Source organism: Ornithorhynchus anatinus, chromosome 4 (genome assembly GCF_004115215.2).
Source record: "Ornithorhynchus anatinus isolate Pmale09 chromosome 4, mOrnAna1.pri.v4, whole genome shotgun sequence".
Taxonomy (NCBI): domain Eukaryota; kingdom Metazoa; phylum Chordata; class Mammalia; order Monotremata; family Ornithorhynchidae; genus Ornithorhynchus; species Ornithorhynchus anatinus.
In genome coordinates this window covers 23,139,251-23,167,108 of record NC_041731.1, presented here as the reverse complement: position 1 = coordinate 23,167,108, position 27,858 = coordinate 23,139,251, and the positions used below count along the sequence as shown (strand labels likewise).

Below are 27,858 nucleotides of genomic sequence, written 5' to 3'. Positions count from 1 at the left end.
ATGATTCTATTTATCTTGATGATATTGATGCCAGACTTATTTTGTTTTGTTTTGTTTTCTGTCTCCCCCGTTTAGACTGTGAGTCCGATGTTGGGCAGGGATTGTCTCTATCTGTTCCCAAATTGTACATTCCAAGCGCTTAGTACAGTGCCCTGCACATAGTAAGTGCTCAATAAATACGATTGAATGAATTAATGAATTGGTGAATGAATTGGTGAAAACAAAGGCCTGGAGAGGCCTGGGCAGGCTGACAATTTGGGCCTAGCCTGAGCCAAGCCATGGAGGAGGTAGCTAAGGCAAGTTAGGGCCCAGAGTTTGGAACCTGGAGCATGTTTCCCGGGCCAGAGAGGGGAGAGGCTGCTGTGCATATGAGAGTCTCCACAGAGCTGCTGGACATCCCAGTTCCACAGTCCAGGGGACGAACCCATGTGACTTGTGTCCAGGGTGATAGGAGCCCCAAACTGTGACCAGCCTTCTTCCAGTAGCCTAGGTTCATGCTCCCCGAGAGGAAGCAGTGTTGCCTAGTGGATAGGACACAGCCTGCAGTCAGGACCTGGGTTCTAATCCCAGCTCCATCACGTGTCTGCTCTATGACCTTGGGCAGGTCACTTTACTTCTCTGCACCTCAATTTACCTCATCTGTAAAATGGGGATTAAGACTGTGAGCCTTATGTGAGATAGGGACTATGAACAACTCAATTACCTTTTATTTACCCCAGTGCTTAGTACAGTGCTTGGCACATAGTAAGTGCTTAAGAAATACTATTATTATTGTTGTTATTATCATCATCCAGAGCCACTCAACATCATCTTTTGCCTGACATTAGGGGTTGGAGCCAGGACCCTTCCTTGCCCAGCTAGGGCTTGACTTTGAGCTGGTTTGGTTTTGGGGCCCAGGTGGCTCTAACACTTCTTAGCGACCACAGTTCTTCTCCAGCAGCTTAGGCAGTCCGGAGGGTCAGTCAAAGAATGGTATTTATTGAGCGCTTACTATTTGCAGAGCACTGTACAAAATGCATGGCTTGAATGGGCAGCTCTCAGCCCCACAGGTCACAGTCAAACCCTGACACATCAGTAGAGCTTGAACTGTCTGTGCAGAGAGTTGTCAGAGCAGACCCCTGCTTTATCCCTTCCCCCCACCCCCCACCCATCCCTCTTTCTTGCTGTGTGACCTTGGGCTAATCACTTAACTATAATTATTTTTATTTATATTGATGCCTGTTTACTTATTTTGATATCTGTCTCCCCTCTTCTAGACTGTAAGCCGGTGTGGGCAGGGATTGTTTCTCTTTATTGCTGAATTGTACTTTCCAAACGCTTAGTACAGTATTTTGCACACAGTAAGCACTCAATAAATATGATTGAATGAATGAATCAATGAACTTAACTACTCTGGGCCTCAGTTTCCTCATTGGTAAAATAGGGATTCAATTCATAATAATAATAATAATAGTGGCATTTGTTAAGTGCTTATTTTGTGCCAAGGACTGTACTAAGTGCTGGGGTGGATACAAACAAATTGGGTTGTATACAGTCATTCATTCATTCATTCCTTCATCCAGTAGTATTTATTGAGCGCTTACTATGTGCAGAGCACTGTACTAAGTGCTTGGAATGTACAATTCGGCAACAGATAGAGACAATCCCTGCCCATTGACGGGCTTACAGTCTAACTGGGGGAGACAGACCAAAACAATAGCAATAAATGGAATCAAGGGGATGTACATCTCATTAACAAAATAAATAGGGACATAAAATATATACAAATGAGTAGATGAGCAGAGTGCTGAGGGGAGGGGAAGGGAGAGGGGGAGGAGCAGAGGGAAAGAGGGGGAAGGCATCTTAGCTGAGGGGAGGTGAAGGGGGGGGCAGAGAGGCAGCAGAGGGAGCAGAGGGAAAAGGGGAAGCTCGGTCTGGGAAGGCCTCTTGGAGGAGGTGAGCTCTCAGTAGGGTTTTGAAGAGGGGAAGAGAATTAGTTTGGTGGAGGTGAGGAGGGAGAGCATTCCAGGACTGTGGGAGGATGTGACCCAGGGGTCGACGGCGGGATAGGCGAGAACGGGGGACGGTGAGGAGGTGGACGGCAGAGGAGCAGAGCCTATGGGGTGGGTGGTAGAAAGAGAGAAGGGAGGAGAGGTAGGAGGGGACAAGGTGATGGAGAGCCTCGAAGCCCAGAGTGAGAAGTTTTTGTTTCATGCAGAGGTTGATAGGCAACCACTGGAGGTTTTTAAGAATGGGAGTGACATGCCCAGAGCGTTTCTGCAGGAAGATGAGCCGGGCAGCGGAATGAAGAATAGACTGGAGTGGGGAGAGACAGGAGGAAGGGAGATCAGAGAGAAGACTGACACAATAATCCAGCCAGGATATTATGAGAGCCTGTACCAGTAAGATAGCCATTTGAGTGGAGAGGAAAGGGCAGATCTTGGCGATATTATAAAGGTGATACCGGCATGTCTTGGTGACGGATTGGATGTGTGAGGTGAATGAGAGAGTTGAGTCAAGGATGACACCAAGGTTGCGGCTTGAGAGACGGGAAGGATGGAAGTACCATCCACAGTGATAAGGAAGTCAGGAAGAAGACAAGGCTTGGAAGGGAAGATAAGCTCAGTTTTGGACATCTTGAGTTTTAGGTGGCAGGCAGATATCCAGGTGGAGACGTCCTGGAGACAGGAGGAGATATGAGCCTGAAAGGAGGGGGAGAGAACAGGGGCGAAGATCTAGATTGGTGTGTCATCTGCATAGAGATGATAGTTGAAGCCATAGGAGTGAATGAGTTCACCAAGGGAGTGAGTGAAGTTGGAGAACAGAAGAGGGCCAAGAACTGACCCTTGAGGAACCCCTACAATTAGAGGATGGGAGGGGGAGGAGGAGCCTGTGAAGGAGACCGGGAATGAATGGCCAGAAAGATAAGAGGAGAACCAGGAGAGGACGGAGTCTGTGAAGCCAAGGTGAGAGAAGGTGTGGAGGAGAAGGGGATGGTCTACAGTGTCAAAGGCAGCTTAGAGGTCGAGAAGGATCAGGATAGAGTAGGAGCCATTGGATTTGGCAAGAAGGAGATCATGGGTGACCTTTGAGAGAGCAGTCTCGGTAGAGTGGAGAGGACGGAAGCCAGATTGGAGAGGTTCCAGGAGAGAGTTGGAGTTAAGGAATTCCAGGCAGCGAGTGTAGACGACTCGTTCTAGGAGCTTGTAAAGGAAGGGTAGGAAGGAGATAGGGCGATAACTGGAAGGGGAAGTGGGGTTGAGAGAGAGTTTTTTAGGCTGGGGGAGACATGGGCATGTTGGAAGGCAGAGGAGAAGAAGCCATTGGAGAGTGAGCGGTTAAAGATAGAAGTTAAGGAGGGGAGGAGGGAAGGGGGCGATGGTTTTTATAAGGTGAGCGGGAATGGGGTCCGAAGGACAGTTGGAGGGGGTGGCACTTGCAAGGAAGGAGGAGATCTCCTCTGAGGATACTGCAGAGAAGGATGGGAAAGTAGGGGAGTGGGTTGGGGGGGTAGGCAGAAGGGGGAGGGGTGACTTTGGGGAACTCAGACCTGATTGTGTTAATTTTCATGATGAAGTAGGTGGCGAGATTGTTGGGAGTGAGGGATGGGGGAGGGGGAGGAACAGGGGTCCTGAGGAGAGGATTAAAGGTCCAGAACAATTGGGGGTGATGGGCATGGACGTCAATGAGGGAAGAAAAGTAGTTCTGCCTGGCGGAGGAGAGGGCAGCGTTAAGGCAGGAAAGGATAAATTTACAATGGTTAAGTTTGGCTTGGTGCTTGGACCTTCACCAGCGGTGCTCAGCAGCTTGAGCCTAAGCGCGAAGGAGGCGAACAGAGGCAGAAAACCAGGGCTGTGGGTTAGTGGAGCAAAAGTGGCGGAGGGAAAGGGGGGCGAGTGAGTTGAGATGAGTAGAGAGGGTGGAGTTGAGAGCGGTAACCTGATCATTGAGAGTCCCTATTCCATATTGAGCTCACAACCTAACTTAACTTCTCTGGGCCTCACTTACCTCATCTGTAAAAAATGAGGATTAAGGTTGTAAACTCAATATGGGGCAGGGACTGAGAGCTGGGAGTCATACAAGCAAATCAGGTCAGACACAGTTCCTGTCCAACATGCGGCTCACAGTCTCAATCCCCATTTTACAGATAAGGTAACTGAGGCCCAGAGAAGTGAAGTGACCTGCCCAAGGTCACACAACAGGCAAGTAGCAGATCTGGGATTAGAACCCAGGTCCTTCTGACTCTCAGACCCCTGCTCTATCCATTAGGCCACCCTGCTCCCACTTTCAGGGACGTGGACTGTCTGTCCTAATCCAGCCTAATTAACTCTTAGAACTTAGAACTCTGCTTGACACAGAGTAAGCACTTAAATGCCATAATAATAATAATGATGATCTTCCATCTCCTCTCCATCAATGCATCCTGGACACTTTCACAGGAAGTATTCTGGAACGTATTGGCTATAGTGTAGAGTTACCCACAGCTGCTGGGAAATGTGCAGTCTGCTACTTCCATAAGACCTTCAGTTCCCATACCTGGGTTGGTTCCCCATAAATTGGCCATGCTGTTTGCCAAATACAATGCTCTGACTTAGTTGGACACAGCCGAGTAACGACGAAAGCCAGCTCCAGTCCTAGGTTTAGGTCTCAAGGAGCAGTGATCAAACTCCTCTCCATTGATGGATCAAGGACTGGCCAGAGAGCATCCATCAGACCTGGATAATAATAATAATAATAGTGATGGTATTTATTTAGCACTTACTGTGTGCTAACCACTGAGATATTTACAAGATAATCAGATCAGACCCAATCCCTTTACACATGGGACTGGGAGTTTTAAGAGGGAAAGAAACTGGTATTTTATCCTTGTTTTACAGATGAGCAAACAGGCTCAGAGAAGTTAAGTAATTTGTCCAGGGTCCCTCAGCAGGCCAGTGGGGGAGCCAGGATTAGAAACTTTTTCTCTTGACACCCAGTTATGTGTTCTTTCCAATAGATCATGTTGCTTCCCTTTCATACTGGGCATCCTGAGTTACTGAAGCTGATGCCAGCAGTGACACAACAAAAATAATAATCATGATGTTTTCACATGCTTACTATGGGACCAGCATTATGATAGATATATGATAATGAGGTTGGAAACACTCCTTGCCCCACATGGGGATCCCAGTCTTATACCCCATTTTACAGATGAGCTAACTGAGGCCCAGAGCAGTTAAGTGCATTGCCCAAGGTCCCACAACCGGTAGAGCAGGGATTAGAATGTCGGTTTTCTGACTCCCAGGCCCTTACTCTGTCCACTGGGCCTCACTGCTACTATAGCTACATTGGCTCCGATCTTTTGTGCTAAATTCAGGGACCCCATGGTAGAGCCCCCAGGATACAGATCAGGAAAGGATCACGAGTGGGTTGACGTCTTGTGGGATAACTGTTGTCTGCCGGTCCAGGCAGTGCTTGGCTTCAGTGTCTGGGGACTCTCCCCCTCTAGACTGTAAGCACGATGTGGGAAGGGACTGTGCCTGTTACATTGTTTTAATGTACTCCCCCAAGTGCTTATTTGGGATAGGGACTATGAACAACAACTATGAACAGTAAGCACTCAATAAATATGATTGACTGACTGCATAACACACATGCGAGAGGACATGTGTTGTTGGTTTCACTTGGCTCTCATGAAACAATGGGCAGGGACTGTTACCAGGGGAACATTTCAGGTCAAAGTGGCTTAAAATGAAAATTGTGCCACACAAATGAACAAACAAAACAAAACCTCACCCACCCCACATGAAACAGTGCTTAGAGTGTGGCTTTATTGAGCACTCCCAGAGAAGGCAGGGTTGCCATTTTACAGATGGTATATTTTGCAACACAATTGTAAGTAAAAAATTTCCAATTAGGAAAGTGTGTGTGTGTGTGTGTGTCTGTATGCAAGGAGAGCAGTTTGAGCTCCCCACCACCAGGGCTGTTCCATTTGAGGTCTTGTGGCTTCAGGCTGCTATCTCTTGAGGTGTTACAACGTGCCCTGCTACTCATTCAGTGGTCTCTCTCTCTTTCCCTCCTACCTATCTTCATTCCTCTCCCACCACAACCCAGCCTGCACACTTTGCTCCTCTCAAGGCACCGTACTCAGAGGCCTCTATCTCACTCTCTTGCTCATGCCCACCCTCCTGCCTGGAACTCCCTCTTCCACAGACTCATTCAATAGCATTTATTCAATACTATTTATTGAGCACTTACTATGTGCAGAGCACTGTACTAAGTGCTTGGAATGAACAAGTCGGCAACAGATAGAGGCAGTCCCTGCCATTTGACGGGCTTACAGTCTAATCGGGGGAGACGGACAGACAAGAACAATGGCAATAAATAGAGTCAAGGGGAAGAACATCTCATAAAAACAATGGCAACTAAATAGAATAGAACAGACCACCACTCTTTCCGTCTTCAAATCCCTACTCAAATCACATATCCTTCAGGAAGCCTTCCCTGACTGATCACTCATCCCTCCATCCTATTTCTCTCCCTTCTGCATCAGCTAGACACTTAAATCCATACCCCCTAACCTCTTTGGTACTCACCCCACCCCACCCTCCATAGCACTTATCCTTACACTCTGTAGGGGATCAGAGGGTTGGTGAAGCTCAAAGTTTGGCTTTTTATAAATACTGGGTACGTTTCTGGTTCAGTCAATATCAGGGGTACGTATTGAGTATTTACTCTGTGCAGTGCACTGTACTCAGTGTTTGGAGAGTACAGTACAACAAGAGTTGGTGGACATGTCCCCTGCCCACAAGGAACTGAAAGTCTAGAGGGGGAGACAGACATTAAGGTAAATTATGGATTGGTACATAAGCACTTTAATCAAGTGCTTAAAGGGTACAGATCTAAGTGCAAAAATGACGCAGGGGGAAAGAGGGTTTTGGGAAAGCCCTCTTGTAGAAGATGTGCTTTTAATCAGGCTTTGAATATGGGGACAGTGGTGGGCTGTTGTATGTTGAGGAGTAGGAATTCCAAGTCAGAAGGAAGATATGGGCAAGGAGTCAATAGTGAGATAGATGAGATCAAGGCACATTGAGCAAGTTGATGCTAGAGTAGTGAAGTGTGTGGACAGGGCTCTAGTAGGAAATCAGTGAGATAAGGTAAGAGGGGGTAAGCCAATTGAGTGCTTTAAAGCCAGTAGATCCACTACCGGAATGATTGCAGATGGAGAAGGGATGTTCTGGGAGAGGTGTGTCCATGGAGTCGCTATGGGTCAGAAGCGACTCGACAGCATAAGACAAGAAGAGGTCTCTGTTTGGTGCTGGGATTGGATCAGGAAACTTGAGGTTAGTTTTGATGTTAAAAACTAGTTATTTTTCTAGTTTAAGGGGGAAAGCAGATTGCAAACTCCTTGTGGGCAGGGGCTGTCTTTAATTTATATGGAATTTACAATTATTCCCATACACCTAGTGCTCTGCTCCCATAAAGCATTCATACACTTTAGTAATAATGATAAATATAATGACAATAATGAATGCCACACATCTCCCGTTGATCAAGGAGAAACAGCAGCGCTGCTGTGGGGATCAGAACACCTTGCTTCTGGTTCCAGTTCTTCTTGCTGGGTTGAGGCCATTGGTGGTGAAGGGTTTTGGCTAAATATCCACCAAGAGCACTCTGCGTGGTGGAAAGGCCCAATGGGAATCTTGAAATCTAATGTGGGTGGCAGAGAGTGCAATTGAGCCCAAGGCAATTGCTAACCGGTTCATGGTGCCATGCTAAAGCATCGGTTCTGTGCTGAGTTTAATTCAGCTATAAGTGTGTTCCTAGGTGTGCACCGCACAGTCAGTCCATCAGTCAGTTGTATTTATTGAGCACTTACTGTGTGCAGAGCACTGTACTAAGTGCTTGGGAGAGTACAATACAATAAACAGTCACATTCCCTGCCCCAGCCCACATATTCCCTCTTACAGTCGGAGTCCTAGCAGGACCAAGAAAGTGTAAGCAGCACAGCAAAAACCACTGGTGCTATGATCGATTCCTTTACAGGGTACAATCAAGGCTTGTCCGTTGTTCCCGCCAGGAGACTCAATCATCGTCTTCCAGAACATCATCAACACCACCTTCCAGCTCTTAGGCAGTATTGTACTGATGTGGGCATATAATTAATATCGTTTGGATTTACGTTCGATGAACTGGTGAAGTGTTCTCTTCTGTGGTCATCGAGGCCATGAGTTGAAAGGGGGTAGTGCCTAACAAGTGGAAAGGACCAGAGTAATGGATGTGTAAGAGATGGAATTCTATTCAGGTCTCTCTCTAGCCATATTTTGGGTTAGGAGATGAGGCTACTGGTGGCAAGAGATTTTGTGACCCACACTGAGTGGGCAATCAGTACATACTGCTCCTTCTACTAAGTACTTTTATGAGTATGAAGGGTTTTTTTTCCTAATGGTATTTGCCAGGCACCGTCCTTAGTGCTGGAGAGGAACCAGGCAAGCAGGTTGAACACAGTCCATGTCCCACTTGGGGCTAACAGTCTTAATCTCCATTTTACAGGTGAAGTAACAGAGGCACAGAGAAGTGAAGTGAGAGCAGACAAGTGATAGAGCTGGCATTAGAACCCAGGTCCTCTGACTCCTCGGCCTGAGCTTTTTCCAATAGGCCACACCCCATTTCCAGACAGATTGTGAGTCCTTTATGCTTTACTGTTTCTGGGAATCAGTTTATTGCCATGAGCAAATCTTCTTGAGTGTGTGCTTTTGAAGCCCATCATCAGCATGTAAGAGCTCATGTAGTGTCCATTCAGGGGCTTTCAGTGATGTTTCAGGCAACTGAGGTGAGACAGTTCATCCTAGGATTGGAGCCACAGTTTGAATCCAGCTTCCAGCAGATACCATTGGGCTTCCTCAAGCAGGATTATGTAGAATAGGTTGAACAGGACTAGTCCATAGACTGGGGGCCCCTCTCAGTTTGTGAGCCCCATGAGGGACAAGTCCGTGTCTAGTTCCCACCTGTACACTCTTTCCCAGTGCTCAGTACAATGCTCTGCACAAAGTAAGGGCTTGGTAAATATTATTACTCTACTGTCCCTATTACATGATTTGCTTTACTCAGTTTGAGGTAAAAAATTATCAATATAATTATAAAAAATAATAATAATAATTGTGGTATTTGGCACTATGTGCTAAGCACTGTACTTAGCTCTGGGGTAGATCCAAGTTAATCATCTCAGACACAGTCACCGACTCATATGAGGCTCACAGTCTAAGTAGGGAGGAAGTACAGGTTTTGAACCCCATTTTACTGTTGAGGAAACTGAATCACCGAGAAGTTGTGATGTCACACAGGAGGCAAGAGGCAGAGCTGGGATTAGAACCCAGGTCCTCTAACTCCCAGGCCTGTGCTGTTGCCACTAGGCCACACTAGCTTCTTACCCAGAATGAAGGTTTCCTCATTCTGAGGCAGCCAACCCTATGTCATCATCATGGAATAATTGTAGGTTCTTAGTAAACCTCGCAGACAGCTTAGACTTTCTAATAGTCTTTCTTACCATGTAGACTATAATCTGGTTGTGGGCAGGAAATGTGTCTACCAAGTCTGTTATATTGTACTTTCCCAAGCACAGTGCTCTGAACAAAGCACTAAGTGAGTGCTGTTGATGATTGTGACAGTTGCCAACAGCCAGGATTACCGATGCTGTCAAGTAATTTGGTCAGATCTAAGCATTCTTTGGATAAGGTGATGTGAGTTTCTTTGTTGTTAATTCTTTGCTGGAGCCCAGCAAATATTATGTCTGCTCTGCCTTGCTATAGTGTGAGATCCACCATTCTGAAAGTGCCTGGTAAACAATGGTCCCAAGCAGGTCAGTCCAAGAAGACCAGCTAAATGCCTGCCAGGAATGGCAGCAGTGAGATCCCACAGTGGTTTCCAAAGTCAGTTAGACTTGGAGACCAGAATTTGAGGTCTGGTAGTGCAAGTCCCATTTTTATGCTTTGTGTGTATATCTCTCCTACTACATTGTTAGCTCCTTGAAGTCAGGGATCTTATTTACTAACTCGTACTCTCCCAGGCTCTCAGTATGGTGCTCTTCACAGAGTAAGGGTTCAGTAAATTCAGATTGATTGATGGATTTATTGAATGGTCTTCAGAACATCAGGGCCTTTTGCTCCTCAACAGGTTTCTGAGTAACAGCCACAGATGTGGCAATACAGCGCTGGATTTTTTTCAGGGTCTAGTTAAAGCTTTTCAGATGGTGATGTACATTGACCTTTGGGCAGGGTGGCTTGGCCGCAGGCTGGCAAAGATGGAGCGATGGGGGCTGGAGTGGATGGAACATGGGCAGTGGAACCAGGTAGCCCAGGCATCTCAACCCCTCAAGTACCAGCTCTTCTGCTGAATTTGGGTGAATTCCAATAAAAATAATAATTGCGGTATTTGTAAAATGTTTACTATGCCCCAAGAACCCTACTAAACTTTCGGGTAAATATAAGATAATCGGTTCCCATGTGGAGCCACAGTCCCACATGGAGCTTGCAGTTTAAGGGGGAAGGAGAGTCCAGATTAGAACCCAGATCCTCTAATTTCCAGGCCAGTGCTCTTTCTCCTAGGCCATGCTGTTCCACAGCACTGAGACAGTTCCCTGCTGTGAACATATGGGCCCCTGAGTGTTGTGTCTGTGTTCTAGGGGTGGGAGCACTCTGGACAGACTGCATTGCTTTGCCGGGGTTAATGTTTTGCATTTGGGGGATGTGGTCGTTCCGTCTCCCCTGTAAACTGCGAGCCCTGTGTGGGGCAGGGACTGTGTCCAAGCTGATTGTCTTGATTGTATCTACTCCTGCACTTAGCATAGGGCTGAGCACACAGCAAGTACTTAACAAACACCACAGTTATTATTGTCCACCACCATCATCATCATCATCCTATCATTATTAGAATAGAGAGGACAACGATGGCCATGGGGTCTATTTAGTAGACTGTCACTAGTGGGTTTTCCAGTCCAGGATTCAGTGTCTGTGGATTCAGACCTGCCCCGTCCACCCTCCCCATTCCAGGGCTGGACCAGGTTACTTCCTCCAGAATTGACAGTGTCAGTGACCCACACTAGGCAAAGGTCATTGGCATTGGTACAATTTGACATCTCCCCTTAGATTGGGAGCCCCATGTGGGACTCCCCCTATGGTGAGTACACTGCTTGGCACCAAGCACTTAACAAATACTACTGTCATTACGATTATCACTGCACTCTAGGCTGTATTGTTTGGATTTTCTCATGCCCCAGGAATCCCCCCCCAACAGCATGGTTTCACCCAAAAGTGCTCTGCACACAGTAAGCCCTAAATAAATACTATTGAATGAATATTGAATGAATGGGATCATCCCATGGATGTAGTAAGGGTGGTTTTGTCATTCCTCTAACAGTGATTCTACCTGGCTCTTGTGATCTGTCCCAGGGGATTCTAATATGAAGCGTTCCTAAGAGCGGACACGTCTCCTGGCTCTTCTGTCCCCTCCCTGTGGTCCTGAGAACCCTGGAGACTCCAATCCTTTCTGAGCCTCTCTATCTTAAGGTGCTTTTCCCTGTCCAGAAAGGTCACTACAGCAGCACCTCATCTGGAGCGATGACTGGAGCCTCGGTGTCCTGAAGATGCCTAGAGCCACGCTGGGCTCCCCAGCCCCAGGCTTAGCTTGCGGTCACTTGGTCAAGCACTCTAGCCCTGGCAGGGGAGCCCAGCCAGCATAGTTCCAACCAGATCTCAGGGATTTGGGCCTCTCAGACACTTCTGTCCCTGGAAAGGTAGGAGCTGCTGCCCTTTCAGCCCCTAGGGAGGCAAGCATAGCCAGGCAGGAGAGTAGAGTCCGATGGAAATTCAGTAGGATCCCCCGACTTACAGGGGCCAAATGGGGGTTCCTCAAATCTTCTGGCTGCCTTCGGCCTCTGAGGCCAATTCCTCCATGCCTGGGTTCCCTTCTGCTCAGGACGGGCCAGACTGTGAATGTGCTCTCCAGCTGGCAAGCCATCTGGGCCTCCTTTGTGACTAGAGGATTAGGCTTTGGGAGTTTCTCAGCCCTGAGAAGAATCCGTCTGCTTTTTATTAGGCAAATACAATTCACTCTGAATGATGTGGCTGTGACTGATCATCTCTTGATGTTTTACTCCAAGGGGCAGTGAGGCTTGAGAGTGACTTAGAAAGTCAGATTGGACTTCTGGGCCATTAGGTTCTGTCCCCAGGTCCCTTTTGATTGTATTACCAGACCTCTCTCAGATCACTGAACTGCCTTGAGCATTGGTGTTCCTATCTGAGAAATGGACGTAATGTTTTGCATTCTGGGTCTAAAAGGTGAGTGAGTTTATATCTGAGGACCACCCCCTGCCCCAGTTTCCTTCTGGGAAAGGAGGGCAGGACAGGACGTGCTATCAGAGTGGAAAGAGTCTCTCCCTCTACGGGCAGCATGGGTCCTGGAGGGAGCTTGGGTCTGAGCGTTGACTGGCATTGAGAAGTCCTGTGTTGTTGTTCTCCACCTCATACAGGGAGCGCTTAAAGAGGAGCCCTAAGAGAGCCAAGGCCGAGGGCCCCGACCCCACTGCTACAGGGGACCCCTCACCGTGCGAAGAGCGGGGGACAATGACTGAGGTGAAGGTGAAAACAGAAATTCCTGACGACTACATCCAGGAAGTGATCTGGCAGGACGAACCCAAAGATGCCAAAAAGAGCGTCAAGGATGGGAGCGGGGACGTGCCGGCGGAGATCTGCGTGGTGATCGGCGGCGTCCGGAACCAGCAGACCCTGGGTAAGGGACTGGGTGCCCACATGCCTGGTCACCCTCTGGCCCTGACCAAGGTGGGGTCAAGGCAGTGTTGGAAGTGCCTTAGTCAATGGGTCCTGTGCTTTTGCCGCATACCTAGGCTTGCGAAAAGCAGCCCCTGCTGCCTCCCAGCACAGACATCTCCTTCCCTCCTCCCCTTGGAGGAGGTGATGTCTGTGCTGGAACTTGGAAAGGTTTCTTGGAGATGGGACCACCCCACTGAAACGATCTGACATGAGCTGAGCAAGAGTGCTTTTTTGAGTGACTTTCTGGTAGGCTTTGAATTGATTTTGGTTTTGTGTTAGTTCTGACTAGCCACATCATACCTCTCCACTCCCCAGGAACACAGGAGTCTGTTTCCTTCCAATGTCCACCCTTCCCAACATTCCTCCTTCCAGCTTTCTCTTATATTGCTTTCTTGGGTTTTTCTCTCGTTGGGAACCATCTCTGCTAGCAACTTCCTTCAGATAGGATTGTCTCTCTGCTGAAAATGCGATGTCACTGTTAAGTGGGAAATGGACTACCCCTGGGAGAGGCTGATCAGTGTCCCTTCCCAGAGAGCCCCTCCCAGTGGTGGGTAAAGTGAGAGGGGCCAGATCTGAATGGTTCTGGAACCAAAGCTTCCAGGGCCTTGTCCTGGCAGAGGGGAGTGAGGGGAATTATTCAAGGCTGAACTGCTACTGCACTGGAAAGTAGTTCCATTCTGCCACTCTCCTCCCCTCTTGGCCCCATGCCCCACCACAGGTGACTTGTCCCAAGCCCTGCAACCCTGCCTGGGGAAACTCCAAATAATAATAATAATAATATTGATGATGATAATAATAAAGGTACTTACTAAGCACTTACTATGTGCCAAGCGCTGTTCTAAGCACTGGAGTAGATACAAGTTCATAAGGTTGCACACAGTCCCGGTCCCACACGGGGCTCACAGTCTTAATCCCCATTTCACAAGTGAGGCAAATGAGGCCCCAAGAGGTGAAGTGAGTTGCTCAAGGTCAAACAGAGACATATGGCAAAGCCGAGATTAGAACCCAGGTTCTTCTGACTTCCAGGCCGGTGCTCCATCCACCAAGCCGTGCTACTTCCAAACGCGAGAACCGCCCAGACTGGCACAGTGGATAGACCTGGAACCACTGTTCCCTTGCCCCCTGGACGCTTTGACCTCCTGCTCCTTTTCTCTCTCTACCTTGCCAAGAGTGACAGGGACCCAACTACAGGGTCTCTTTCACCCTCCCTTGGCACAAGGCTGCTTAGTCACTCCACCCAGTCATTATCCTCAGTGAAGGGTGGAGAGTGAGGGGGTGATGGAAGAGAAAGATGTTGTATCTGTCCGGTGTCTTTTATTACACCTGGAAGTGCTGCCTGGCTTTGAATGTCCAATGGTGTTTTCTCTATTTCCTGTGTCAGTGGGACTCACCAAATTGGGGCTTGGGTGTCCTCTGTTGGCTGGCCACAGGGTTTCCCCTAGCTCCGGATCCAGAACCCTCCTTCCTCCTGTGCTCCATGACGAGAGGACTGGAAAACAGGCCACTCTAGTGTCTCACAATGATCAAGGAATTCTGCCCACTGCTGAGTGGGGAGGGAGGATCTGTGTGGGGGTTGGGGTTGCAGGGTGGGGGCAGTCATAGTTTATTTTCAAACCCACGGGCTAACCAAGCAGGCACAAAGCCCCAGAGGGCAGGGGATTGGGAGATACTGGCCTGACCTTCCAGATGCTGTCTCAGGAGCTGATTTGGGCATTGGAAGCTGCAGGAGGGGCAGGTTGGAGCCAGCATGACATGAGGTGGTTGGCAGCTCCCGAATGATTCTTTGGTGAAGAGCCTCATCGCAGCCTCTGGGCAGACTGCCATGCACACTCGTCTCTTACTGAGTCACTGTTGCTTGTGGGCCCAGCACGGACCACTGGGCTCAGTGCCTAGTCCTGCAGCCTCTCTCTCTGTTTCAAGAGCCCCTCCCTCTTTGGCTCTGATTGTGACACACAACCTTGTGCGTGGACATCCTGTCCATGGGAGCACAAGCTTCCTGGATCCATTGGGCCGGTCTGGGGCCCGGAGGTACGTTCAGACTTCTAGGATAGCTAAGGACACTTTGCCCGGGACTTTGGGTTCATCATGCAAAATGGCAATTGGGCGAGTGATTCCTGGGTTCTAGGGCATGAAGAGAGAATGAGGGGAGACAGAGCATACTGTCTCTGGGGTGGATCTGGCTCCTGCCCCAGCTTCCCAACACACTGAGCCTCCAGTGGAAAGAACCGCAGTCTGAGGTGGGAGGAAGTACAGGTATTGAAGCCTCATTTTTCTATTGAGGAAACTGAATCACAGAGAAGTTAAGTGACTTGTCTGGGGTCACACCGTAGGCAAACCACAGAGCTGGGGGGGATATAGACAAGATTGAGGCACAGTGAGCAAGCTGGCACTAGAGGAGCAAAATTTGCAGGCTCAGATGTAGCAGGAATATTCAATGAATACTATTGATTTTACCCAAACACTCAATACAGTGCTCTGCACACAGTAAGCACTCAGTGAATGCCATTGATGATGATGATTGATGGATTTTGGGAGAAACCAGTGCCTTCCAGTTCTTGCCTCAACCTTTGGTGTCACAGGAAATCCCATCCACGCATGAAGGCTTACCCCTTCATTATTGTCGTCATCATCATCATCGTCATCATCATCATCATCATCATCATCATCAGCCCCCTCACAATGAAAACCATTTAATGAGCCCCTTGCTGGCCTAAATCCTCTACTGTTCTGGTTGCCAGCTGCTTGCCAAGTAAGAAGAGCAGGTTGACCGAAGTTAGCCTTGCCCCTCCCACATCTGTGCAGGAATAGAGAGCGATAACGATGTGTCTAAGCATGGATGTCCATCTTCACTCACCCCTCCATGGGGAAGCTATGCTGGCCTTCAAGGAGGTAAGCAGGAGAGTGGGATTATCCATTGTTAGGTTCAGGGATAGCGTTGTGCAGGAAGTGACACTCTTTTCACCCTGCCAGTGAGCACAGATGTAAATTCAACCAAGCAGCAAGACCTAGTGGCAAGTGCACAGAACTAAAAGTTAAGAGAATCGGATTCTAATCCCTGCTCCACCAATAGCCTGTTGAGCGACCATGGTCAAGTTACATCTATGCCTCGGTTTTTTCATCTGAAAAATGGGGTTTAAACATCTGTTCTCCCCCTTTCTTGGTCTGTGAGCTCTGTGTAGAACAGAAATTGTGTGCCATTTGATTGTATTGTATCTATCCCAATGCTTCACACAGTGCTTGCCACACAGTAAACATTCAGAAAATACTCCTCTTATAATTATTAAACCAGTTAACCCACACTTCCTTCCTGAAAATCCTTAAACACTGTCCATCCTGTATGTTTCTAGCATTGCATTGTGTTGGGGTTATGTCTCTGTGGAGTTCCCTAGTTCCCTTACTCCTTGTCTGGTCAGATTCCTGGGCCTGCTGTTTACAGCCTCCCGGAGATGTGAGCAAGCTGAGTCAGGCAAGGATTCTGACCCCGTGCTCTCGGTCTCTCGGGTCCTGGGCAAGGCTGATGTACAGAGCCAAGGCTTAGATCTCCTGATTTGAGAAGTGTCTGTTGCTAGGTTTGGTTTTATGAGCACAACCTTATGGCTTCCAGGAAAAAGGCCACTAAGAGAGGCCGGTAATTTACCTGGTTAGGGTCAAAGGGGAAGTACTCTAGGGCTGGGATGTGGAAGTGGGGATACCTGCAGCTAGCGAAGCAGCCAGCTAAAACGTCTGCTGCCCTGCTGCTCTCCACGGGCCTGGGCAGCATGCAGGTTCTTTTTTTCTTTTTTAAATGGTATCTGTTAAGCACTTACTATGTGCCAGGCACTGTAGTAAGTGCTGGAATAGGTACAAGTTACTCAGTTTGGATGTAGGCAATGTCCCACATGGGGCTCACAGTCTTAATCCTCACAGATGAGGTAACTAAGGCACAGTTAAATTAAGTAACTTGTCCAGATCTCACAGCAGACTGGCAGCAGAGCTGGGGTTAGAACCCAGGTCCTTCTGACTTCCAGGCTCAGGCTTTGTGCACTAGGCCACACTGCTTCTCTGTCCTGCCTTCTGTGTTTGGGCCAGGATTAGGTTGAACAGGGACTCCTGAAGAATCAGGTCTGGCCCAGGCAGACCTCAGGACTCTGGAAGGATGGGTCAGGTCCAAATGCCTCCATAAGGTTCTGTACCTTGGGATTGGCAGCCCTACTGGGGCACCTGGAGCCAGTTGGCACAAAGTCCTGGAAAGGGTCCGACTCATCCCAAAAGGAAAGACTGGGTGGAACTGGATTTGCTTTGGGACCACAGGGGAGAAATGAGTGGCTCAACTCTGAAATTCTCCGTTTCTGGCTTTACATGGCAGGTCAAGTGCCTGGGCACTTCCTGCCAGCCATCTTTTCCCATGTTCATACCCAAGGAGAAATGAGGTATTTGACCACCTCTGTTGTGTGGCAAGTCCAGTGGCCAGCCCCAGAGCAGTGTGAGCGGATGTACATTTTTGGAATCACTGGCCTCTATTTCTATTCCTTTTAGGGAATCTTGGGGTCTGTCAGTCCGCTTTTTTTTCAGGCTATCTCTAGACTAACTCCAAACCTAGGACCAACCCTAAAACTAGTCCTAGGCCTAACCCGAACCCTAGCTTAGGCATAATACTAACCCTATCCCTAATTCCCCTGTTTTGCAGAAGCCTGTCTGGGAACCCATGTGGGTAGGCTCTTCTAGCCCCCAGAATTATGTTCACCCTGAAACTCCCCCAGTGGCTATCCTGTGGACAAAGAGGACTGATTAGAAGGTTGCTTAGAGTCCATTAGATTGCAAGTTCCTTGAGGTCACGGTGTATGTCTTTTGCTTCTATTGCACTTGTCTAAGTACTTATTTTAATTGTCAGGAGACCTGGGTTTGAATCCCGACCCCCACCACTTGCTGTGTGACCTTGAGCAAGTGTGACCTTCAGCAGTCTCATTTCCTCATCTGCAAAATGGGGATTAAATGTATGGTGTCTCCCCACCGTAGGCAGTTGAGCCTCATGTGGAACAGAAACTGTTTCTGATTCGATTGCAGTGTATCTATTTTGGTGTTCAGCAGAGTGCTTTGCACATAGTAAGTGCTTAAGTAAGTGCTTAACAAGTGCCGCAATTACTATTATTCCATTTTCCGCACCCTTTTTATTCATTTATTCATTCAGTTGTAATTATGAATAATAGTAATAATGATAAGAATGAATAATGATGTTATTTGTTAAGAACTTACTATGTGCCAAGCACTGTTCTAAGCGCTGAAGTGCTTACTGTGTGCAAAGCACTGTATTAAACACTTGGGAGAGTACAGTTTAACAACAGACACATTCCTTGCCCACGATGAGCTCACAGTTTAGAGGGGGAGACAGACATTAATATAAACAAATAAATAAATTGCAGATACATACAGATATGTATATATGTACTGTAGGGATGGGAGGGAGGATGAATGAAGGGAGCAAGTCAGGGTGATGCAGAAGGGAGTGGGAGGAGAGGAGGAGTTAGATAGGGAAGGCTTTTTGAAAGAGTTATGCCTTCAGTAAGGCTTTGAAGTGGGGGAGAGCAATTATCTGTATGATAATTAAGTGCTCCATAAAATCAAGCATAAAATCAAGTTGTTTGATGGATACTTAGAGGCAGGTGGGACAGGGAGGTTTCAGGGCTGCCAGAACTCCAGGACCATCAATCAGTGGTATTTATTGAGTCTTACTATGTGCAGAGCACTGTACTAAGCATTTGAGAGAATACAGTATAATGTAGTTGGTAGACACAGTCGCTATCACTGGAGAACTTATAGTCTAATGGGATAAATTGGATCAGTCAAGAGTCTCTTCCATGTTGAAGGCAGCCCACAGTCTTTGAACCAAAGACCAACCTGTGACCTTTAGGAGCCCTTTGAAGGGAGCCATGTCACCTTGGTCTGTGGCTCCGACACGAAGGGCATCAGCTATCCAAATGTCCCTGGGTAGTAAGGCTCACTGCAATAGAGTTTTGCATGGGTTAATTAATCAGTGGTATTTAGTGAGTGCTTGCAGTGGGCAGAGCACCATACTCTGAGTACAATTCAACTGAGTTGTGTTGATGTGATCCCTGCCCCCAGGGAGCTTACAGTCTACAGGAGAAGACAGACATTAAGTGGATTCCGGATAGGGGAAATAGTGGAGTGTGAGAATATTTACATAAGTGCCAGGGGCCTGGAGTGAGTCTCCAAGTGTTTAAAGGGTCCATCTCCAAGTGCAGAGCCCCTTGGAAGGTAATGCTCATCCCCTCTGGATCTCGGGCACTACTTTCAGAACCCAAATAACAATAATGTTGGTATTTGTTGAGTGCTTACTATTTGCAGAGCACTGTACTAAGCCCTGGGGTATACAGAGTAATCAGGTTGTCCCACATGAGGCTCACAGTCTTAATCCCCATTTTACAGGTGAGGTAACTGAGGCACAGAGAAGTTAAGTGACTTGCCCACAGTCACACAGCTGACAAGTGGCAGATCTGGGATTCAAACCCATGACCTCTGGCTCCCAAGCCCGTGCTCTTTCCACTGAGCCACGCTGCTTCTCTCAACCTGTTACTCAGGTGGCATCTCCTGATTTGATCTGTGGTCTCCAGCACTTATCCACACCACTGCAAGGGCCCCCAACCTTCAAGAAGTGGCAACACATGGGACAGATGCTGGAAAGCCTGGCAGCGGGCACCATAGGCATCTGGCGATGGCCTGCTGATTCACTCTTTACTCACAGTCAGAGGGCAGCTTGACTCTATGCCTTTTCAGCTGTGCCTGCCCCTAACTCCTTCCTCCATGACATCTACCAGCCACCTGGCTAGCCTCCTACCCTGTGTGGACATAGGCGTCCTCCGGTGGCCTCACATCTGGCTGGTTGGCCAACTGGAATTCCAGAGGCCACCAGACGAAACCAAGAATTCGTACCAGTGTGGATAAGGGATCCTCGGTTCCTCCTCTTTTGTGTACCTGGAAGGTTGCGGTGGTCTGCTCAAACCCCCCGCCTGCTCTTTGATCCTTGTGGGTGGTCAGGGTTAGGGTAATGCTCCCTCTCTCTTAAAGGAAAACTGAGGCAGGTTTAGATTTAAGGTGAAAGAGGGCTCGAGAGAAATGGTCACTCCGCCCAACCCTCAGCCCCAGGAGTCTCAGGTCAAAGCGGGGTAAGGGGAGGCCAAGCTATGATAGAGAGGGCTACAGCCTCCTGGCAGACCTGGGCTGCTTATCCTTTGCTGGGGTCAGAGTAAAAGTGCTTTACCGTGGCCTGCGCTGCTCTGCCCCGCGACCCCGTGCTTCTCTCTGTCACTTACCTGCTCCCGGACGCTGACTCTCATGGGTCCTCCAGACTGTCAGCATCTGCGCTTCTCCATTGGCCCTGAAAGGAGGTACTTTTCTCCACAAGGGGCAGGGCTGGGGTCCCAGCTGAGGTGGGAAGTGGATCTTTGAGTGTGCTCTTCTTGGTGAACAGTCAGCTTCCAGGAGAACCTGTCCACTGGCTTTCCCACCCAGTCCTCTCCCCTGTTGCCTGAGAGCGGGGGGGGGGAGCAGAGAGCTTGCTGTTTAGGAGGGGCACAGGGTGATGGTGGTGCTTTTTATGGTATTCGTTACATGATTACTCTGCGCCAGACACTGTACTAATAAGTAATGGGGTAGATACAAGATAATGGGGTTGTACATAGACCCTATCCCATATAGGGCTCACAGTCTTAATCCTCATTTTAAAGATGAGGTAACTGAAGCACAGAAAAGTTAAGTGGCTGGGATTAGAAGCCAGGACCTCTGATTCCCAGGCCCGTTCTCTATCCACTAATCATGTTGCTCTTCTTCCTGGGAGCCCCCAGTAAGAGTGGCAGGAGTGGGCTCTTCCCCCTACCCTTTCTTCTCATTATGATCTGTGCTGTCTGTTTCTTGGGCTGACACATCTGAGGCAGTCAGATGCACTGCCCCGCCTATAGGGCTCTTCTAAGAATCCTGGATGGCGATTCGAGGGAGGATTGGGCTGTCATAGGATGGGGTAAAGCCATGGGCCACACTAAGCCTCTCCGGTGGCAAAGGACAGAGTAATAGTAAAGACACTGTGTGAAGGCAGCAGCCTGATGCCGTTGGCATGGAGACCACCAAACTCAGTTGCACGTCTCAGTTCAGTCTACAAGCCTGGATGTCTCCTCTGCCTGGCCCTGATCATCTGTGCCCAGGGAATCCCTGGCATGGCCTGCCCCCTGGGCACAATGCCAAGCAGATAGTGTAGCCTCAAGCTGCATGAGTCACTGTCTGGTGAGCAAGTGTGACATGTTACTTGAGTTTGCTGTTGTTTCCCATGAAAATTCAACCTCCTTAAGGGCTTTCTGATATTAGCTGGAAAAGCAGTGAAGTGCAGTACATACTCTGGATATGTGTGAGGCCCAGTATTCTGGCTTCTGGATTTTTGTCCATGCATTCAAGTGTGGTGTCCGGTGACCTGGGTGAAGGACTACTCAGGGGCACCTGGGGATGAAGGGCAATCCAGGCCCAGCTACCACCCCAGGACAGCATTTGGCTTGCCTCTCTAATCTGCTCACCCACCTTTGCAGCCCGTAGCATGAGGGGACGTTTGGCCCTGTCTTTTTTTTAAAGGAGGTATTACAAAGAGTCTCTCTTTCTCTCTCTCTCTCTCTCCCCCCCCCCCCCCATTCTTCCCTGGCCCAATTGTCCCATCCAAAGTGAGCCTGCCAGCTCAGTCCTCTCTTCCTCTGGGGAGAGAGCAGCAGGACCTGGCCGGATGGGAGCTGGTGTGGATGCCCCAGCCCCAGTCCCAGCCCCAGGCCTGGGCTGTTCAGCTCCAGGATGGGCTGGAGCAGAGCTGGACCTCTTCTGCTGAAGAGAAAGTTTCCTGTGCTGTGGATCTGGTGTCCCTTCTCCCTATTGACTCTGTCTTGGAGTGGACAAATTCCAGGTTTCGTCAGCATTTAGGGCTATGGATTTTTGGAAGACAGTCACGTGCCGATCTGTAATTGCCCTGTATCTGCTCTGAGATTAACTACCAGTCCTACCAATAGCTGGGAAGCCACCTAGGTCTGGCATTCATGGATTCCTAATTGGCTCAGAGTCTTTTGATGCCTGTCAGGGGTTCTGGTGGGAGGTTTTGTGCTATCCTAGCCACAACAGAGAAGACGTGCATGTGGAAGAACCCCATTTCCCTGGATTTGCGGACTGGAAATACCCTCTCTCTCTCTCTGATAGCTGGGCTAGGGTTTGCCGTCTGCTTGGCCCTGTGCTGGGACCTGAGCCAACCCTGCCTTGGGGGCGGCTCCTATCTTGGGTTTATCCCTGGAGGTTGCTGTTTTCTGGTGCAGTGGGGCTCCAGCCGTTGCAGAGGTGAGTTTGCTCTTCCAAGAAAACCCATTTATCCAGAAAGAATATCATTCCCCTCCCCAGCCTAGGTCTCTGGCTGGTGGGGCTTGGTGAACCATTCCTCTCTGCTTGGGACCATGAGAGCCCCCCCTGCCCCCCCCCCCCGAACAAGTCAGCGTGGGCTCTCCTGGACCCACCGGCTCTTCCACGTGCTTACGGCTGGCTGGGGTGAAGTGTCCTTTCCTTGTTTACATTTCAGGGTCGTACGAGTGTGGAATATGTGGGAAGAAATACAAGTACTACAACTGTTTCCAGACCCACGTGCGAGCCCATCGAGGTATGTCTTCTGTTGCCTCTAGCTTGGGTGAGCTGGGTGCAGTCTGGTCCAGAGAGGGGCCATCAGCAGCCTTGTCTGGGGAGAAGCAGATGGCTACTGGCTAGGCATGACTGACAGCTGAGGGCCCCAAGAAACGACATTATGAAGGGCAGGCCCTGCATGAGCTGCTGATTTGGGCTGGGCTAAGGCATGGCAGCTACTCCAGACAGAGCTGGTCCAGTCACACCAGGAGACCTGGGGTTCCAACTAGGTGGGAGGCGTCTCTGAGTGGCCCCTTCCCCTCTGTGTGTCAGTTCATAGTAGGCGAGGCAAGGGATGGGGAGAGGGTGGGATCAAAATTATGGAGGGAGAATCTGGCTGGCCGGCAGTATTTCCAGGCAAGCAAACACCCCTGTCTCTCGTGTTTGAGGGACAAGGCTTCTGAGGGACAGGGCTCTCTTTCCCCCCTGCTGCCCAAGTGCGGCCAGTCCAGTCTGTTTGGCCACGAGCCACCTCTGATCACCTTCCACTGTCTTTGCAGACACTGAAGCGGCCTCAGGCGAAGGAGCATCCCAAGGCAGTGAGTACTGTCTTCATCCTGCAGGGGGGAGGACTGGGTGCAGGAGGGTGGGGAGAGGTGAGTGAATGCATGGTGAGGGCAGCACCAAAGTGGGCTGGCACACTTCCACCTCAGCTTTCGATGCTGGGGTGCAGGGAGGGGAGGGACCACTTGAAAGGGGTCAGAGAGTGGTACTAGCCAATCAGTCACCCATCCCTGGCACACTGAATGTGAAGTGAGCAGCACCCAACCCAGGGAAGAGCCAGGGTTTTCTCTGGGAAGACACTGAGAAGCAGCTTGTCCTGGTAGGTAGAGCATGGACTTGGGAGTCAGAAGGACCTGGGTTCTAATCCCAGCTCCCCCACTTGCAGTATCTACCACAGTGCTTAGGACCATGTGGTACCACATGTGTTTATCTACCACAGTGCTTATGTATGTGGCACATAGTAAACGTTTAACATGCTATAAAAAAGAGACCCATGGGACTTAGCTCTCTTTCCTTTGCTAGCAACTCAGAGCACAGTACCTTTGGAAGACACAAGGGCACCTGGGCAGAACCCCAGTGTGTGGATAGGCTTTAAAGTGGGGCAAATGGCAGGCGACCTTCCAGAAGACAGACACATTCTTACGTGTTGCTTGTGTTTAGTGACGTGGGAGTTTTGCCGAGGATGACATGCGTCACGTTTGGAAGAGGTGTGGGAGCATTCACCCTCACCAGGCTTTCTACTTTATTTGAGGGAGAGCTTGGCATGAGAACAACCCCCAGTAGTCTTCAGGATGTCTGTGTTGTTCACCCCGGCATCCCCGCCGCTTGAGGAACATTTTCCTTGCAGGTGGAAGTGTCCGACAACTGGATGGGTCCAGACAAGTTCATGTCCAGTGAAGCAAACCCCAGCTTCATTCTGACAGGGAAAGGAGCTACAAGTCTGTTCATTCCCGACCCCAGCAGGTTCCCAGACAAGTAATGTCAGTGTGTAAGATGGAGTGTCCCCAGAGCCCTGCCTTTGAACCCTGACCCTTGACCCCAGGCCTATGCTAGGAGTGCCGAGAACCTAGTCAGACCCAGGTTCTGATCATTTGCATATTCTGATGAGGTGGTTTTTTTTTTTTTTAATGGTATTTTAAAAGTGCTTACTATGCCCCAGGCAGGCACTGTACTAAGCGTTGGGGCAGAGACAGGCTAATCAGATTGGACACAGTCCATGTCCCACATAGAGCTGATAGTCTTAATCTCCATTTTTCAGATGAGGTATCTGAGGCCCAGAGAAGTGAAGTGACTTGCCCAAGGACACACAGCAGACAAGTGGTGGAGCCGGGATTAGAACCCAGGTTCTCTGACTCCCAGGCCCATGCTTTTTCCACTAGGACATGTTGCTTCTTGGGTTGTGTTCCTGGGTTGGAGATGGGTCAGGGATCAAGAGCTGGTTTGGTGGTTCCCGGCTGAAAGCAGCCTCTCTCTGTAGAATCTCTCTGTAGAATCCCTTTGTTTTTAATATCTGGATTTCCATGCCTGGTGTCTCTCTTTTTTTAAAAAATTGGTATTTCTTAAGCGCTTACCATATGCTAGCACTGTTCTAAGCACTGAGGCAAATACAAGATAATTAGGTTGTACACAGTCCATTTCCCACATGGGACTCACAGTTCTGATCCCGATTTTACAGATGAGGTAAGTAAGGCACTGAAAAGTTAAGTGACTTGCCCAAGGCCACACAGCCAACAAGTCCCAGTGTCAGGATTAGAACCCAGTGCCTTCTGACTACCAGGCCCTAGCTCTATCCACTAGGCCACTCCACTTCTCAATATGACTACATATTGAGGACCCACACTGTAAACCCTGGTCCCATCTCCTCTGGGGAAATATAATGGTTTCATTGATCTGGTCTTTTCCTGGTTCTCTTCCTGTCTCTCTATTCATTCTCAGCTTCTTTACAGGCTCTTCATTCTCCCCCTCACCCTTCAACTCTAGTTGTTCTACACAGCTTTGTTCTGAGTCCCCTTCTATTCTTGTTTGATTCTCAGGGAGCTCATATGCTCACTTGATTTCAGTTCCTACCTACCTCTCTGCACATGTCAAGGTTGATTGTCATTCCCAAAAGAATGGAAAGGTCAACCGGGTTCAAAGTGGACAAAAAGTTAAGGAGGATTAGTAGAGAGTGAGTCCATTAGATTGGGGAAGAAGGAAGTTGTCGACAATTTTTGAGAGTGTGGGTTCAGAGGAGCGAAAAGGACAGATTACAGGGCATAAAGAAAGAAGTAGGAGGAAAGGAGGCAGAGGCAGTTGGCGTATACAACCCCTTAGCCGAGTTTGGACAGAAATCAATCAATCAGTGACTTTTATTGGGTGATTAATGTGCATGGAGCACCGTACTAAGCATCTGAGGGAGTATTTGGTAGACACATTTGCTGGCCAGGAATGGGAGCAGTGAGATGGGATGGGATGGTACCAGGAAGGTTATGGTATTCCCATTTACAAGGCAGTTTCAGGAACCAGTTGTGACACTGATTCATGGGCTGCTTTGCAGCTAACAAACTTGTTGTCATCTTTGATTGACTGAACCTCAGGCTGCCTCTAAACAATACTGGTTCTTCCCAGCTAACATTTCTTGGATTTGCTACTTTCCAGCTTTGCTAGCACCTCTCTGATTCAAGCTCTAACCAACGTCCTCGCTGGTTTCTGCATCAAACTTGTCACTGGTTTCTGGCCTCTCCTCTCTTCAGTGTACCCGATTACTCAACTACCTAAATGGAATTTCTTTTTTTGTTGTTGTTAATGGTATATGTTAAGCACTTACTATGTTCCAAGCACTGTACTTAAGCGCAGAGGTTGGACAGTCAGTGTCCCATGTGGGGTTCACAGTCTTCATCCCCATTTAAAGATAAGGTAACTAAGGCACGGAGAAGTTGTTACACAGCAGATATGTGGCGGATCTAGGATTAGACCACAGGTCCTCCGATTCCCAGGCCTGTGCTCTTTCCACTAGGCCATACTGTTTCTCATTTCTTCCTGAAATACCATTCAGAAACACATTGTTGTTCTCCTCAAAAGCTTCCAGTGGCTATCCTCTTCTCTCTGCATCAGCAGAAACTTTTAACCATCAAACTCCTTAGTATTAGATTGGTTTATGTATTTTCTATTCATTAGAAGTTTTCTTTTTTATTATTTGTATTCATGCTCTTACTCTTTTACCTGTATTTTTGGCAGTTTATGTCTGCCTGTGTCCCCCATTAAGTAAACTCTTGGAGGGCAGGGGCCATGTCTTTTGCAAGCTCCCTTGTTCCGGGCTCAACCCACAGTAAATATTTAGTACAGCACTCTGTGCACAGTAGGTGCTTGTTTCAGTGTTCTGCTCACAGTAGTTATTCAATAAACTTTGTTGCAAACTGCTGAACTCAGGTAAATGATGGGCTAAAATCAGCCTTGAGTTCAGGGGCCAAGAGGCTCTAGGTCATGGTGGGGTAAGCCCCCTTTTCTCCAGAAGAGGGGGCTATTTGTGTGCGGGACATTTTGCTGGATATTTGGCGGTTGAAGACTCATTGCATATGGTTTGCCTGGCTTTATTTAGTGCTCTGATTCAGAGCCGCTAGGGGTCAAAATTCTGGGGCTAAGTTTTGGCCTGATGTTGGGCTCAGATTACAGCGTCTGAGGACCAGGCTGGATCAGAAGGTAAGCCAGTAATTAATGTTGGTATTTGTTAAGCGCTTACTATGTGCCGAGCACTGTTCTAAGCGCTGGGGTAGACATAGGGGAATCAGGTTGTCCCACGTGGGGCTCACAGTCTTAATCCCCATTTTACAGATGAGGGAACTGAGGCACGGAGAAGTTAAGTGACTTGCCCACAGTCACACAGCCGACAAGTGGCAGAGCTGGGATTCGAACTCATGAGCCCTGATTCCAAAGCCCGTGCTCTTTCCACTGAGCCACACTGTACCAAATGGGAAATACATTTAGGCTTGTTTCTGCAGGGTGTTACCACAGGTGGGTGGTGTTTAAGCATACAGAGGGCTTCTGAGGGCAGGGGTGGGTGTGATTGGAGCATAGTGGCCATATAGGAATTTCAAGAAGCTGTTGAGGGCTGTACCCATGTACTATTTGGTATTCCCAGGAAATATTGTTAAGAGCAGTGACAGTCACAATCATGAGTAGTTTTTTTTATCATTTGTGTTCTTGCTGTTACTCTTTTACCTGTTGTTTTTTTGTTGTAAGCCTTTCATGTTATATCTACCGTGGTTTGCCACTTGAACAGCATTGTGGCCTAGTGAAAAGAGCACAGGCCTGGGTGTCAGAGGAGGTGTGTTCCACTCCCACGTCTGCCACTTACTGGCTGTGCAACCTTAAGGAAGTTACTCAACTTCTCTGGGTCTGTTTCCTCATCTGTAAAATGGGGATTCAAACCTGTTCTCCCTCCTACTTAGTCTGTGAAGCCCATGTGGGTCAAAAATTATTTCCAATCTGGTTATTTTTTATCTACTCCAGCTCTTAGGACAGTGCTTGGCTCATAGTAAGTGATGATGACTAATGATGACAGTGATGATGATGATGATGATGATGATATCCTGTATTCAGCGATCCCCTAGCCAGGGATGCTACGTCAATGGCACTTCAAACGCAGGGTGTGGTCAAGGAACATGTCTACCAACTGTTATACTCTTCTAAATGCTCAGTACAGTGGTCTGCACACAGCACTCAATATTCATTGATTCATTCAATCATTTATTGAGTGCTTACTATATACAGAGCACTGTACTAAGCTCTTGGAAAGTACAATACAGTAATCTGATTGATTGATTGATTGCTGTGCCACATGGAAAGACTTGAAAGCAGTTATGGCATCCAACGTCGTATATGTGGCTGTAAGACCTCTAAAATGTAA

At 48.5% G+C, this 27,858-nt stretch overlaps 1 protein-coding gene across 8 annotated transcripts in view; it reads left to right on the top strand.

Annotated features, from left to right (window-relative positions):
• Nucleotides 1-27,858, top strand: part of ZNF618 (zinc finger protein 618) — a 93,912-nt gene that overhangs the window by 18,505 nt on the left and 47,549 nt on the right. For 4 of the 8 annotated variants that reach the window (XM_039911733.1, XM_029062490.2, XM_039911732.1 and 1 more), the window contains exons 1-3: nucleotides 12,491-12,744; nucleotides 22,372-22,449; nucleotides 22,970-23,008. In XM_039911733.1, coding sequence (XP_039767667.1) covers nucleotides 12,579-12,744; nucleotides 22,372-22,449; nucleotides 22,970-23,008 — 283 coding nt within the window. In that variant the 5' untranslated portion in view covers nucleotides 12,491-12,578. Of the gene's footprint in view, nucleotides 1-12,484; nucleotides 12,745-14,422; nucleotides 14,814-22,371; nucleotides 22,450-22,969; nucleotides 23,009-27,858 lie in introns of those variants that run through there. The other 4 variants (XM_029062495.2, XM_029062494.2, XM_029062493.2 and 1 more) reach the window with 2 other exon arrangements.